General features: G+C 38.9%; 2 protein-coding genes across 4 annotated transcripts in view; both read left to right on the top strand.

Annotated features, from left to right (window-relative positions):
• Positions 1–6,590, top strand: part of LOC136678007 (protein unc-13 homolog B-like) — a 56,732-nt gene extending 50,142 nt beyond the window's left edge. The window contains exons 28-35 of the mRNA XM_066655755.1: positions 51–174; positions 452–496; positions 655–723; positions 850–997; positions 1,472–1,528; positions 1,883–1,975; positions 3,044–3,203; positions 4,952–6,590. Coding sequence (XP_066511852.1) covers positions 51–174; positions 452–496; positions 655–723; positions 850–997; positions 1,472–1,528; positions 1,883–1,975; positions 3,044–3,203; positions 4,952–5,237 — 982 coding nt within the window. The 3' untranslated portion in view covers positions 5,238–6,590. The remainder of the gene's footprint in view (positions 1–50; positions 175–451; positions 497–654; positions 724–849; positions 998–1,471; positions 1,529–1,882; positions 1,976–3,043; positions 3,204–4,951) is intronic.
• Positions 6,591–13,710: 7,120 nt separating this feature from the next.
• LOC136678021 (probable phospholipid-transporting ATPase IM) overlaps positions 13,711–16,146 on the top strand; it is a 38,862-nt gene continuing 36,426 nt past the window's right edge. Inside the window, exons 1-2 of one of the 3 annotated variants that reach the window (XM_066655773.1) lie at positions 13,711–14,030; positions 15,862–15,921. The gene's annotated coding sequence lies outside the window, so the exon portion shown is untranslated. Of the gene's footprint in view, positions 14,044–15,861; positions 15,922–16,146 lie in introns of all 3 variants that reach the window. The other 2 variants (XM_066655774.1, XM_066655775.1) reach the window with 2 other exon arrangements.

Below are 16,146 nucleotides of genomic sequence, written 5' to 3'. Positions count from 1 at the left end.
TTTCTGAAAAAAACTGAAAAACTCATGTTTTATATAAAATGTGTGTGTAGTCTGAGTATTTTTGCAGATCTGTGTGAGAAGACTGTTCTAAAAAGAGTTTTGAAGGATCTGTGGAGGAATGTTTTGATCTGCATGGAGAAAACCATCGTTCTTCCACAAAGCAGTGACAGCATCGTAAGATACAGACATACACACACAAACACCACTCCCCATCACACACACAACTGTAACAGTTACTGTTACTAATGTGATATAATGACAATCATTGTTTATATAGCTTAAAATATAATAGCATTAAACATTTATATGTAATATATTTTATATGAACACTACGCATAAAAATTTTTGGCATTTACACTTTGAAGTGAGGTTGATTAATAAATGTATGGTGTCAGAGTGCCCTCTGCTATTGAAAGCTTTTATCTGTGACTTTTATGTTTGTAACCTACAGGGGGCGCAACTCCTCACAGCAGCTAAAGAGCTCTCCAAACTCAAGGTACTGCAGTTATGTACGAAGAGAATATGTGTTGTTTGGTTTACTGCACATGCCGTTACTATCATTGTATAAGAACAATAAAGTGAGAAGTATGAAAAATATGCCAAAATGAATATATATATATATATATATAGTTTGAAAAACCTTTTTTTCTGTAGGGCACAGAACCAAAGACACTGTCTCCCAGACAGTGCGCCATCATGGAGGTGGCTCTGGACACTATCAAGGTAAGTGGACCCACACCCCCAGGACCCAGCAACACTAGCCACAATACCACCCCTCAATTTTTCACATACTTACTTACTTATTAATTTATTCAACATGCAAAAATACCAAATTTTCCTCTCTCTCAGGGATTTTTCCATGCTGGTGGAGATGGATTGAAGAGGTCGTATTTGGAGAAAAGTTCTGAGCTCTCGTCTCTGCGATATGCACTCTCTCTATACACTCAGAGCACAGATGCGCTCATTAAAACCTTCATCACCACCCAGCACACACAGGGTAAGCGCACACACACACACACACACACACACACACACACACACAGAGTTCAAACAGTTTTAGGCACCACTTATAACGAGTGAAATCAGCGGCTTAATGATACAATAATTGTGCTCATGCCATCTGTATAATTTTCCACATAAGTGACTGACGTCACTAATGTCCTCATGCTGCAGTCAGATACTCACAGCAATGTCCTAGCATCTAGCATAAAGACACTATTTCTACTACTACTACTAAAACTATTACTATTACCACTACTGCAATAAAGATGAACAAAGTCCAGGTTACTACCTTTCATTTCAGAAGAAACACTGAACGAGCAGGTATCAACAAACATAGTTTGTGAAAATGTATTTGTGGTTAATGCTGTTAATGCCCACCTGTCTAAACACACACACACACACACACCATACAAATATAAGTTCTATATTAAAGTGGAATTAGTGTAAATGATGTATTATTTTCTATTAGTGCATAATGGCATGGGCATCAGGATCACTCCTAAAGAGAGCATACGGCCGGACAGAGGTAAAAACATCTCTCTCTATATAATAGTGTGCTTGTCTTTATAAAATAATCTGCTTGAACTTATTTTCATATGACATATTCTCTCACGCATTTAACCTTCAGTAATTTTTGGATACACCTGTTATTGTTGAAGTATAATGGAGTTTTGTTCCTGAAGACAATCTGTAGCAGAGTTATTAGTGGAAGCTGTGAGGAAGCAATTAAATATTGTGCTCTTCAGCTGTCAGGAAGCAAATCTGAAATTAACAGCTGAAGTTGATAGTAACTTCAAGAAGAAGAAGAACTAGCAGAAGTCACTTCAAGAAAATGTGTAGTAACTGTGGATATGTTGTTGAGCTTGTGTGCAATTGGCAGGTTCTGGAGTGGAGCAGCCAATAGGAGAGGCTGTAGTTCAGGTGGAAATGGCACCCCCTGCTGCTAATACAGAGCAGAAGATCACTGTCAAAGGTGAGAGAAATTGAGTCTGAATGAGCCTGTTGGGCCTGCAAGTAAGTAATTTCAGTAAAGGATGCAAAAGGAGCTACAAAACTAGAAATGTTGAAACATTTGAAATAAGAATCTGTGATGTGTTAATTCTTTATTTTTATATTTATTTAACTGACGATACAACAAAGCAAATGTTTCCAAACGTCTCTTTGACCAGCTTGATGAATTTTGGAAATATAAGAAAATTTTGAGTTTGATGTTTGTAACACATTCAGAAATTTGGGACAGATGCTAATGCCACTGTATTCCATCTCCTTTACATTAAATTATTCATTCATTCATTATCTGTAACCACTTATCCAGTTCAGGGTCGCGGTGGGTCCAGAGCCTACCTGGAATCATTGGGCACAAGGCAGGAATACACCCTGGAGGGGGCGCCAGTCCTTCACAGGGCAACACAGACACACACACACACATTCACGAGTCACCAATCCACCTACTAACATGTGTTTTTGGACTGTGAGAGGAAACCGGAGCACCCGGAGGAAACCCACGCGGACACGGGGAGAAAACACCAACTCCTCACAGACAGTCACCCGGAGCGGGAATCGAACCCACAACCTCCAGGCCCCTGGAGCTGTGTGACTGCGACACTACCTGCTGCACCACCGTGCCACCCACATTAAATTATTATTAATAATAATATCATTTTTTGCCATAATTTGGCAACAGAGGATACTCATTTTTCAAGTTTTTCGTTTGCTAAATACAAGTTCAAAAGAATGTAGACACCTACTCTTCCTTTAGCAGGTTACTGTCTGTCAGAATGATGGTGTGGACCATATGAATGTAATACAGAGGTTATAATTGTTTGGTTACCAACTTAACACCATTTTGGATAATCAGTTTCATTTAATAACACTTGGCTGTCAACTTTCATAAATATTTTAAATGGAAATTAAAAATAATTTTAAAAATATTTTAATTGAGTATACCACGTTCTCTCTCTATTTTTTCTTGATCTTTGCCTCTTTTTCTCTGTCTGTCTGTCTGTCTGTCTCTCTCTCTCTCTCTCTCTCTCTCTCTCAGTGATTGCAGTGAATGATATGAAGTGGCAGACGTCGGGACTCTTTCGACCATTTGTGGATGTTAACCTTGTCGGCCCGATACTCACTGATAAAAAGCGCAAGTTCACAACCAAGTCCAAAAACAACTGCTGGAGCGCCAAATACAATGAGGCCTTTCAGTTGTAAGTGAAAATATATAAACTTCCGAAGTGTCCAGTTCTGGGCAGAAACATAGCATTTTATCCCCAGCCATTTACAGTTCCCCACCTTTAATGGAATAAATCCCAAAAACCAAATCAAATACACACGTGGACAAAATTGTTGGTACCCCTCGGTTAATGAATGAAAAACCCACAATGGTCACAGAATTAACTTGAATATGACAAAAGTAATAATAAATTAAAATTCTATGAAAATGAACAAATGAAAATTCAACATTGAACCGTGGTTGAACAGAATTATTTTAAAACGTAAACTCATTAAACAGGCCTGGACAAAAATGATGGTACCCCTGAAAATAATGTGACCAAAATGTCAATGGGTCTATATATAGGGCTACAGGTAGCCACTGTGCTGTTTGGTTACATGGTGTGTACCACACTCAACTAGGACCAGAGGAAGCGAAGGAAATAGATGTCTCAGGAGATTAGAAAGAAAATTATAAACAAGCATGTTAAAGTTAACGGTTATAAGACCATCTCCAAGCAGCTTGATGTTCCTGTCACTACAGTTGAACATATTATTCAGAAATTTAAGATCCATGAGACTGTAGCTGACCTCCCTGGACATGGGCGCAGGAGAAAAATTGGTGAAAAATCAAAGAGACGGATAATACGAATGGTAACAAAAGAGCCCAAAACTTCTAAAGAGATTAAAGGTGAACTTCAAGCTCAAGGAACATCTGTGTCAGATCGCACCATCCGTCGTTGTTTGAGCCAAAGAGGACTTCATGGGAGACGACCAAGGAGGACACCAAATCATAATAAAACAGACTGGAATTTGCCAAACTACATGATTACAAGCCACAAAGCTTCTGGGAGAATGTCCTATGGACAGATGAGACAACAGTGGAACATTTGGCCAAGGCACAACAGCTCTGTGTTCACAGATGGAAAAATGAAGCTTATCAAGAAAAGAACACTGTCCGTACTATGAAACATGGAGGAGGCTCTGTTATGTTCTGGGGCTGCTTTGCTACATCTGGCACAGGGGGTCTTGAATCTGTGCAGGGTACAAGGAAATCTCAAGACTATCAAGGGATTCTAGAGAGAAATGTGCCCAGTGTCAGAAAGCTTGGTCTCAGTCGCAGGTCATGGGTCTTGCAACAGGATAATGACCCAAAAACCAGCTAAAAACACCCAAGAATGGCTAAGAGGAAAACATGGAACTTTTCTGAAGTGGCCTTCTATGAGCCCTCACCTAAATCCTATTGAGCATCTTTGGAAAGAGCTGAAAAATGCCGTCTGGAGCCACCCTTCAATCCTGAGACAACTGGAGCAGTTTGCTCATGAGGAGTGGGCCGAAATACCTGCTGAGAGGTGCAGAAGTCTCATTGACAGTTACAGGAATCGTTTGATTGCCTCAAAAGATTGTGCAACAAATATTAAGTTAAGGGCACTATCATTCCTGTCCAGGCCTGTTTCATGAGTTTATTTTTTAAAACAATTCTGTTGTCATTACTTAACCATCAGATACTTGCCAGCAGCACCAAAGCCCTGCCCCAGAAGTTGACAGGTCTGTTTTTTGGGGTTATGATGTAAGAAACCCTGGCTGTCCAAATCTGTCCGTTTGGCATTGTCTTTGGAGCGCTGCTGTCTCAGTTATAAAGTACTCGGTATCTACCATTAATTATTCGACTGACATAAAAATATCTTTGTCTTGAGCTGTCTCTCTCTCTCTCTCTCTCTCTCTCTCTCTCTCTCTCTCTCAGTGTATTGGGTAAAGGGGTGAGTGTGGATTGTTACGAGGTGCAGCTGACGGTGAAGGATTACTGTTTCGGGCGAGCAGACCGGGTGGTGGGTGTATCAGTGCTGAAGCTCCGGGATGTGGCGGACAGACGCAGCTGCGTGTGCTGGTGCCCCCTGGGTCCTAAAATCAGCAATGACCAAACCGGTCAAATCATCCTCAGCATCCTTGCTCAGAGAAATACTGATGACATTGCCAAGGAGTTTGTACGCCTCAAAACTGAGAGCCGGCCAGCTGAGGAGGGCAGGTAGAGAGAGAGAGAGACAGAGAGAGAGAGAGAGAGAGAGAGAGAGAGAGAGAGAGAGAGAGAGAGAGAGAGATACAGAGATACACAGAGAAGACTAGACCTAGAAGGGGGGCGGGGTTGTAGAATACTAGAAAAGAGAATGAGAGGGAGCCAAGGAGTTTGTACACACCAAAGCTGAGAGCAGACCCCCAGTGGAGAGGCAGAAAAGAAATAAAGGTCAGAAACATTTATAAGAAGGAAGAGAGAAAATATGAGAAATGCAGGGTATAAATGAGTGGGTAGAAAGTGAAAAGGAGTTTAGAGGAGCACTGCAAAAATTCCTCCCTCTCTCCCTCCATTTTGAAAGAAGCTAAGTATGAAGGGATGATGGAGTAACAGAGAGAGAGAGAGAGAGTGATGCTCTTTAGTTCTGTTTCACCTCTTCATGAGTCTGAGGATGATGATGATGATGAAGAATATGAGCACTTTGTTTAAAATGGATTGCCATTTCTGTTATTGCCAAACTCTGAGCTTTTTGGCTCTTTCTACACTGTTTCCTATTGGTGGCCTTAAAAGGGGCAGGGTCAAATGTAAAGTGGGCAGAGCTTCTTAAAAATTGCTAGTTATTCAAAAACACCCTTTGGCTCTTTGTAAAGTCATTAGTGAGACACAAAAACACCTGATTGGATGCACTGCTCACACAGGAAAAGTATGTGAAGACTTGTTATAGGTCAAATGATCCTGTAACATCGGTCCTAGTCTCATAATATCTTATTCATGTGTTCATATATTTATTTATTTGTTTATTTTGCTAAAATATGGACGGGCGGACGGGTTGGGGTTCGTTGGACAGACAGATGGGGGTGGGGGAAATACAGCAACATAATTTCATGCTCCAGTGAAAAAATGTATGTCTGAATGGAAGCATGAGAACCAGAAAAATCACCTTGAGTGTGGGGATTTCTTGAGGGAGTGGAATTAAATAGCAAATGGCATGAAAATAAGTTCATATTGACATATTTATTAAACTTCCCAACATTAATTTAATCAATATTAATTTGATCATTACTTGAAGGTGCCGGTGTGGTGCCCAGTCTTACCTCACCGTCCCGATTTCACCACCCCCAAGGATCTTATCTGCCTGATTAAAAATAAAACCCACTCGCTACTGTCAGCTAACACTGTAAGCAGGTGGTATTCAGAAGTCAGTAACAATGACATGGAAATCTTGAAAATGTAAGGCATTTAAGATTGTATTTTACTTTATGTAAATTCTTCTTTGCCCTGAAATTATGTAAATAGAGGTGTTATCCTTAAACATCTGCACTTATATACATACCTTCATCACAATATCTACTTTTGCACTTACATACATGCATCACAAAATCTACTTTTGTATTAACTGTCTTAATATCAAATATAATACAATCTCAAGAGAACTGTCTTTTGTCTTGTCATTATCTTCACAGAAAATTTGTGAGATTTGTGATTCATTAGAATCTAACTATCAATCTACAGTGGGGTACTGTGTAAAGTTTACAGCAGAGTAGTCATGCTTTTGAAATGGAGGCAGCTTAAATTTAAAATTGTGGAGTAAAGAGGATATCTTTGGCCCCCCCGACAGATGGAAGCCCCCCCCCCCCCCCCCCATTTTTTTTTATGAGAACCCGTAATGTAATCATTAACAATTGCTTGTAGTCCGCAATCCTAGTATTCTTTTACTAAGGTAATTTATATTTTCAGATTTAATCATACAAGAATATAATTCAAGCACATTTATATCATTCTTGTGGGGATGCAAAATCTAGATGCACAGGGAGAAATATGCTACCACTAATGTTAGCTGCTTATGCTCCTTATACTGGCTTCAATATGAAATACTACTGCATTTCAAGAAATTACAATATGGTGAAAATGTTTATTTTATTTGAAAATTTATTTAAAAAATATATATTCTATTATGGGCGGCACGGTGGCGCAGCAGGTAGTGTCGCAGTCACACAACTCTAGGGGCCTGGAGGTTGTGGGTTCGATTCCCGCTCCGGGTGACTGTCTGTGAGGAGTTGGTGTGTTCTCCCCGTGTCCGTGTGGGTTTCTTCCGGGTGCTGCGGTTTCCTCCCACAGTCCAAAAACACACGTTGATAGGTGGATTGGCGACTCAAAAGTGTCCGAGTGTGTGTCTGTGTTGTCCTGTGAAGGACTGGCGCCCCCTCCAGGGTGTATTTCTGCCTTGCACCCAATGATTCCAGGTAGGCTCTGGACCCACCGCAACCCTGAATTGGATAAGCGGTTACAGATAATGAATGAATGAATATTCTATTATATATTTGTATATATTATATTCATTACATATAACGTGACATATTCAAACCCTTTAAAAAGGTTTTATTTTACTTTTATTCAGGACTGTGTATAGCTTATATAAATCATTAATTCATTGTCTGTAACCGCTTATCCAGTTCAGGGTCATGGTGGGTGCAGAGCCTCCCTGGAATCACTGGGCACAAGGCAGGAACACACCCTGGAGGGGGCGCCAGTCCTTCACAGGGCGATACACAGACTCACATCAAAAGATACTTCTGAGTCGCCAATCCACCTACCAACATGTGTTTTTGGACCATGAGAGGAAACCGGAGGAAACCCACGCAGACACAGGGAGAACACACCAACTCCTCACAGTCACCTGGAGCGGGAATCAAACCCACAACCTCCGGGTTCCTGGAGCTGTGTGACTGCGACACTACCTGCTGCGCCACCGTGCGGCTCCTTGTATAAATCAGAAATCCTATATCATTAGAACATTTAATTTTAAGTTGGAGTACATTTCAGCACACACCACCACAATCATGGGAAAGACTTGGCAGCTGTCCAGAAGATGATTGCCTACACCTTCCACAAGGAGGGTTAGCCACAGAAGGTCACTGCTGAAAAGGTTGGCTGTTCTCAGAGTCCTGTATCAAAGAATATAATTGGAAAGTTGATTGAAAGGAGCAAATGTGGTCGGAAAAGTTGCACAAGCAACAAGCCTCGAGAGGATTGTCAAGAAAAGTCGATGCAAGAACTTGAGAGAGCTTCACAAGGAGTGGGCTGAGGCTGGTGTCAGAGCATCTAGAGTCAACACACAGAAGAAATCAGCTCCAACTGCTACATTCCTATTATCAAGCCACTCCTGTTCCAGAGACAACGTCTGCAGTATCTTTCTCAGGCTAAAGAACACAATGAAGAAAACATCACATTAGGAACATGCTAAAAAAATATTAATGAAACAACAGTAATGAAGTAAAAGTGTGTAACACTGGTTTTTAATCGGGAAAAGCAGGTTTAAGAGCCCACACTTTTTTTTGTAAAATTACATGTTAAGTGGGATAAAATGGCAAAAGAACCTGTTTTAAAATCAGTCACAGAAACCAATATATTTGCCTGTTCCCTCTTATTCCGCCTACAGCAGTTTCATTCCAACACTTCAGCCAATCACAATTGAGCTCATTTTCATTTGAGTCTTAAAGGCATAGTAACTAAAACAGCCTTAGCCTGCTTTAAAATCTTTTTAAATGCATGAGACATATATATTTTTAATGAGAAACATTTAGCAATGTTAAACCAGGTGGTAAAACAGGGCTTTTTCTCAATACCAAGAACATGAATAATATACATGTGTTCTCCAGAAGAACCTTCTTGAGAAACTAACTCCCAAGAGTTGATTCATGATGCCACTGGGAATGATGGGCTTTTCAGGTTGATCTCGTTGGCAAGTCACGAACCTTGCTTCCTTGTTATTTTGGGTGGAGCGTGAAGATCCAGGTACTTTAACAGTTCTTGCTGTTTTTTTGTTTGTTTGTTTGTTTGTTTTTTGTTTTTTTCTTGCATATTTGAACAGAACTTTTGCAGTGAAAGATGATGTCAAGCAAGAACATAAGAATGTAAGAACACACAAAAATGCATACTGAGAAACAATCCAATTTTTAAAAGAACATGTTTAAATGTTAATATTTATTTCACAATTACAAACTGTGAAATTCCACCACTGCTAAACATTTGATACTATTTATTTTACTGTTTGTTTTACATAGTTTATTATGCTATTTATTGCAGGTTCACACTGTTAAATAACTATTATTTATAACAGCAAATTAACACATGGAGCAAATTTCTCAGTGCAAGCCTGTAATATCTAAAGCAAGCACATGTCATTTCCTTGCTTGTTTTCTTGTTTTGGCCTGTGGGGCAGTGGAACTATGTTCTGGAGCTTCATCCAATAACAGTGTCTGCAAACCCTCTTTAAAAACTCCAGGACACATATCTCTTATCTTCCTCATCCCCTCTCTATCTCTCTTCCTTTCCTGTGTTAACCGTCTCCCCCACATTCACTGCTCCCTCCCTCCTGCAGCTTGGATGAATGAACTACAACAGCTTCTGTTGAGTTTTATTTACAGATCAATGTGTATCGAGTCATCATGAAGCAGCTTTACAGAATTCCAGGTTTTTGCCCAGAGTCCCAGGAAAGACTCCCTCAGAGGTCGTCTGATGGTCACATGTGGTTGGATGTCTTTAGGTCCTGTATTTTTGTAATAAGAAGTCATAGCACATGACACAGGAAGTGTCACTGTCACACTTATGCTCTTGCATATTGGAACGTAACTTCTGCAGTGGAAGATGAGGTGTGTCAGCTCCAGGGTGTGTGACAGTGTGAATGTCCAGGGTGTGTGACTGTGTTGCGGCCTTGCGGCGAATGGTTCCTGGTAGGCTCTTGACCCACTGAAGTGGATAAGCTGTTTCAGACAATGAGTAAATGAAAGAATAATTTACCATTTATCATTGTCAAAGGGTCTGACTCAAAATTTGTTCCACAGCAGAACTTTTCACATCCGATCAAGCCTCAGTCTCTTTGTTCAGATCTCAAAGAGTTAATTATTCAGTGCATTTAGAAAATCCTGCAGAACAGAGCTTTAAAAAGGTTTCTAAATGTAACCACAGAGTACAGAACAACCCAGCAGAGGTCCATGGGTAAAGTAGTGTTCTAATAAGGATGGTATTTCCTTGTTGTCTTTTCCATTATTTTAAATGGCTGCGCTGAGCCGTGTTTGTCTACTTTTTAATGTCTTTGACCTTAAAGAGACTTTGAATTTTCAGCTATTGTTTATTGATTGTGGTGAATGTTTATATGTAATGTTTGCATTAGAATTAAACAACACAGATAAGTATTGGTAATTTCAGCAAATAGTGTAAATAAAATGTGAATGTATTACAATCTTCACCAGGAACCCTGCTGCATATCAGCTCTGAGTCATCTGTCCATGATTAGGGAAGTTAGACACCACCCTTAATTTGTTTAATTTCCTGTCAAAACCACCATAAATACAACCATAAATTTCCATTTCAAAGTTCCAGTGTCAGAAATGATATGTTAAGTGTAGGTCCTTGATGAACATCATGTGTTTGTTGCTAATCGGTTTAATGCACATGTCAGAATCGATTAGAAATCGACTCCCAAGAGTTGACTCATCAACTACAATATTAACAAATATCTTGGAGATAAATCAGTGTGTGCGTATCATTTTATCTCAATTTATCAATGGCTCTGGCTCTGTGTTTATTTATATAAACTATGCATAAAAACAGTGGCAATTTAGAGTCAGATTTGACTCCAGAAAACTCATTCTTCAACTTAGAGGTCATTCATCATTATCAGTGACATTCATATGATCTTATTTTAGATATGTTTTCATCGTCTGCACCCTACTAATGTGAATACGCCTTTGTAAATAAAAAAGCAGTTTAATTAAAACAAAATGTCTTCTTTAAAGTTATAATTATCAATTTATCTCCTATTTTCTGTGGTCTCTCAAATTGACACAAAGTAATAAAAGAGTTAAATTTACTCCTCAGCTCCATTTCATTTTACCCAAAGTGTAACGTAAATTCAGTGACGTTGAGGTCTGGGCTCTTGGGTGGCCAGTCCATTGCTCTGAGAAGCTTTATTACACTATTTATTACACTAGCAGCTTTATTAATCATCCTTTGTGTCTGTTTCCTTATTCTCAGTGTTGGCTTCTGTCTTTAGATCCTCTTTCGTTCAGACCCCAAGTGCTGAGTTGCTCTTCAGTAAAAGATTCACACAATCAGCTGACGATGTGTTCAGATCTGAAGTGAGAGTGGAGGTACTTTTTCTCCCCTCACTTAAAGTTTAAAGCTTTAAGTGTTTTTCTGATGGGGACTATTTGGAAAGTCTTGTTTTTCCATTCTGACTTATTCATTATTCAAGTGGATTATGTTTTGTCTGTTCTTTTCATAAATATCTCTTGAAACGTTTAGTTTTTTTGACTGGAAATAAAATAAGGGATATAACACAGTGATGTATAGAGTGTAAACCATGTAGACTTAAATACTGAATATAGGTTTTGTGTTATATGAAAAATATTTGATTTTAAACTCTACTTTTTTGGACTAATTTGAAGAGCTATTATAAAAAAGATACAGCAATATTCCAAAGATGTTGGGTGTCAAAATGTAAATAAAAAAGAATGTAATAACAAGCTAAAAAATAAAAAATTATCCCTATATTTGATTACAGGTTTTACAATCACTAACATCAATTTTTCTAATCTGTAGTCACAGTTCCAAAACTCTAAAACACAATTAGCACACCTTTTAACACAATTCATGTTGTTCTCACAATACAGTCAATTTACATGTTTCCAAAATGCTATTTTTTTAACATAAAAGTTTTCCCAATAACAAATGTATACATCTTTCTTGTCTCATTTACAAATGCTTGAGAAATGTGCTCTTTCTTTTTTTCTTTTGTGCCTACTCTTTCACTTGTAGATGGTATATTACCAAAAATGCACTCCTTTGACACTCAAGCAAACTGTGTAGTGGTTTCCAGGGAAAAACACTGAGTTGTAAATTACACTGAATGCCATAATGTCATACCTAGAATGTAATGCTGTTACCGTAATGCCATCAACTGTTAGTATATTGACAGTTGTTGTGCTATGATTGACTATGTTACTCTTGGATAGGAAACATAGGCTAGTGTTTTAAAAGAATGACTTGCTTTCGAGGCGGGTTTGCCGTGTTTTGATAGTTAGTGTATATACGGAAAGTATTGTTTGCATTTGGAAATGTAGAGTTGGTATTTAATAAAAACAACATGTTTTTGAGCAGACAATTACCTATCCGTCTACTTGCGTGATGTAACTGTGTTGTTGTGTTAAGAGTTTAGGAAAGTGCTTGTTAGCAATTGTAAAAAGCTGTAATAACAGAACAAAGACCATGTTTCGAGTGTTGAAACATATTTTTTGAGGAACTTTACACATTTACTGTGTTACTTCACTTTAAAGTGCCATCAGAATAATCAAATCACCCATACCACATGCAATAATATACACCCACACCCTCTGAGTTCAGGCCCAGAGAAAGGATCCTGTTTATATGTGGTTGCTTCTTTGCATGATGAGGTTTATCTTGCATTTATGGATGCTTAGACAAACTGTTGGGGGAATATAATTCTCCAAGGTATTCCTGATCCCATATAGAGATATGCTCTACAGTAGTGTTTCTTAATCCTGGTCTTGGAGGCCCAGTGCGCCGCACATTTTCAGGCTTTTCATGCTTCAACATGTGCACTTGTACTCACTAATGGCATGTTAATGAGTTGAATAGTTGACTTAGGGGTGGTGGGAGCAGGGTAAAGACCAAAAAGTGCAGTGCAAAGGGCTTATTGGTCCAGGGCTTAGTAATCCTGCACTAAAGAATTGTGTTTATGTCGTTTTATGCAGTGCTGCCTGAGGACTTGTAGATTATGGATATTCAGTTGTTATTGGTTGCTGACCTTGTGCTTTTGCATAAAGAATTTTCTCCAGATTCTCTGACTTCTTTGTGTTGGGAACCCCTTCCCATATTTACTTCTGAAAAACTCTGCCATTTTAAGATGCCTCTTTTACACCCATCCATGAAACTAACCCGCTATTTAACCTAATTAGCTGTGAGATGTTCCAGAAGTTTATTAGCATTAAATAAATGGGCATATATTAAAAAAAAAAAAAGAAAACCCCCAATAATTTCTCAGTTCCAACATTTAATATTGTCGTTGTACTATTGTCTATTTTAAAGTAGAGATTGTTTTTAAGGTAAAACTAATGTAAGGATAGAGTTTGGGTAAAGATTAGGCAATGGTAGTTATAGATAAAGTAAGGGTAAAGTTCCACAAAATGGTAGTCTGTGTAAATGGCCTCACAATGCACGAAAACAAACGTGTGTGTGTTGTGGGCTTTCAGAGCGCGGGAGACGGAAATTTGAAAAAAAAAAGAAAAAAAAAGTCAGTTCCCTTTTTGGTGTGTGCAGGAAATCGATACTTTAAGAAAGAGGGAGAGGGAGAAAGAGAAGTTGAGAGTGGAGAGAACTAGGGAGGGGAGCGAGAAGGAGAAATTGAGCACGAAGAGAAGGTGGGGCAAACGGTATGAGAAAGAGACTCGAGAGAAAAATTAGAAAGGGAAGAGAGAAAAAAGTGAGAAGCGAAGAACGTGAAAGAGAAAGACGGAAGAGAGTAAAAGTACGAGAGAAGGGAGAGGGGCGAGAGAAATTGTTTGAGATATTGGAAAAATGAGAGAGAGAGAGAGAGAGAGAGAGTCCCGCCCCGTTTAGTGTTTATCTGGAGTGTGTGCCCGTGTGTGTGTGAGAAAGTGAATGAGTCTACATCCCTCTACTGAGGTAGAGACAGAGAGCATGAAGCTTGTGTAAATTGTGTTTTTGTAAGAATACTTCTGTGGATTATCACACCCTCACCGTGCACAGACGAGTGGAAGGACAGAAAAAGGTGAGTCCTGAAGGTAAAAGATCATAAACATACCATAGTTGCGCGCGTGCGTGTGTGTGGTGAGAGAGAGAGAGAGTACAGGACTTTGTTGTTAGAACTGTAACTTGATAACGCTGCCAAAGAGTTTTTCTTTTCTCCCACCCTCTTTCCATGTTTTGATCGGTCGAGTAGTGATTCTCTCCCATTCTTACTCTCTTTCACTCTTCTTTTACCTTCTATCCATTTCCACTCATTCCTAACCCCTCCTCCTCTCTTCTGACTCACATTACTCTTCATGAGAAGTAGAGCAGGACTGAAGAGAATCTTCTTTAAAGAGCAGTCTGTTCATGCTTTGTTTTGACGTGGCTGTGATTTCTGAACTCTTCTTTTCAAGTGTCCTCTGGGCTTCAATCTGAAGACTAACAGATGGAGTGAAGGGTCAGACTAAGAGAATGAGTTACATTGTTAATAATTGTTTTATATACAACTGATTTTAACAGTGTAACAAATTTGACACTTTGTCCTACTTTAAACTTTGCAATCCAGAGTCCTGTGTCCAAAGCCCTCTGGTTCAAAAATATCCTGTTCCTGCATCAGAAACTACACTGCACAAATTCACAGGAAAACTTTAGATTAATCACTGAGCAGCAAACTGACAAAAGCAACAACAAAGTGGTCACTCCAGATTATCCTTGATTCTTCATCTTTTCTGAGTTGCTTTTTATAGTAACAATATTAAAATTTATAATTTATAACTCTCATTAAAACGTTTTGATGGAAAATTACCTAGTGCTATTGTAAGAAATATCTCAAACTCTCCCTTAACCTTTATCTGATTTATCAGAACTGCAGTCATTTCAGAGGAAATACATTACAAGCAGACTAAACAAACCAACAATCCGCTTACCCCCAAATACATAATTCATGCATACAGCTGTGTGCAAATGACTGTGTGCTCCTGGGCCAGTTGAATGGTTGTGTAGAGTAAAAATCATTGTGAATATATAAAAATAGTAAAAAAAAAAAAAAAGTGACATTATCTACAGAGAGCATTCTGTGCATTTTAGATCATCATCACTGTTCATTTTTTGATGTTAACATACTTATAATTAAATGTGGCCTGTGCAAAATTTATGTTACAATTTCATTCATTCATTCATTGCCTGTAACCACATATCCAGTTCAGGGTCACAGTGGGTCCAGAGCCTACCCGGAATCACTGGGTACAAGACAGGAACACACACTGGAGGGGGCACCCAGTCCTTCACAGGGTGACACACACACACACACACACACACATATTCACTCAAACATTCTCACCTGCTGACACTTTTGAGTCGCCAATCCACCAACAAACGTGTTTTTTGGACAGTGGGAGGAAACCGGAGCACCCAGAGGAAACCCACACAGACACAGGGAGAACACACCAAACTCCTTACAGACTAGAACCCACAACCTCCAGGTCCCTGGAGATGTGTGACTGCACCACCGTGGCGCCCATGTTACAATTTATATTCAACAACTATGGAGCATGATACATGCATATGAGATACTGAGATCAGAGAATACTTGTGTAAATTGTAATCACTGTAAAATTCAGGGCCCGACCTAAAAGTTTGTAAAGTGGGTTTGAGACCAGATAGTTGCTGGTTCATTCCCCACAACTGGCAGGAACATCCACAGCTGAAGTGCCCTTGAGCAAGGCACATAACCACCAAAATGCTCCCAAAATGTGTGTGTGTGTCTATGCGTGTGTGTTTTCAGTGCTAAAGATTTCACCTTTCACTAATAAACTAATAAACAATAATCATATACTCTGTATATATGTAACCATATATCTCTCTTTTTATAGGAATAGAGGTTTACTTTTTTCAGGATTCGGTGCTGCACTAAAATCTAAAACAACCCAAACGTGAGTAGATTCTGCTTCAGGCATTTTCTGGAACATTTTTGACACACATTTTTGACACGTATGATATATATATATATATATATATATATATATATATATATATATATATATACAATGTATGATATAGTCAAATGTATTATATATAATATACTCAATTATAGAAGAGCCCTTCATGTCATCCAAATTTTGAATAACCTAATCAGGGCCACACTGCAAGTATTCATA

Source organism: Hoplias malabaricus, chromosome Y, assembly GCF_029633855.1.
Source record: "Hoplias malabaricus isolate fHopMal1 chromosome Y, fHopMal1.hap1, whole genome shotgun sequence".
Classification (NCBI taxonomy): Eukaryota; Metazoa; Chordata; class Actinopteri; order Characiformes; family Erythrinidae; genus Hoplias; species Hoplias malabaricus.
Note: the sequence above shows the minus strand (reverse complement) of the source record. Positions and strands in the feature narration are given on the sequence as shown.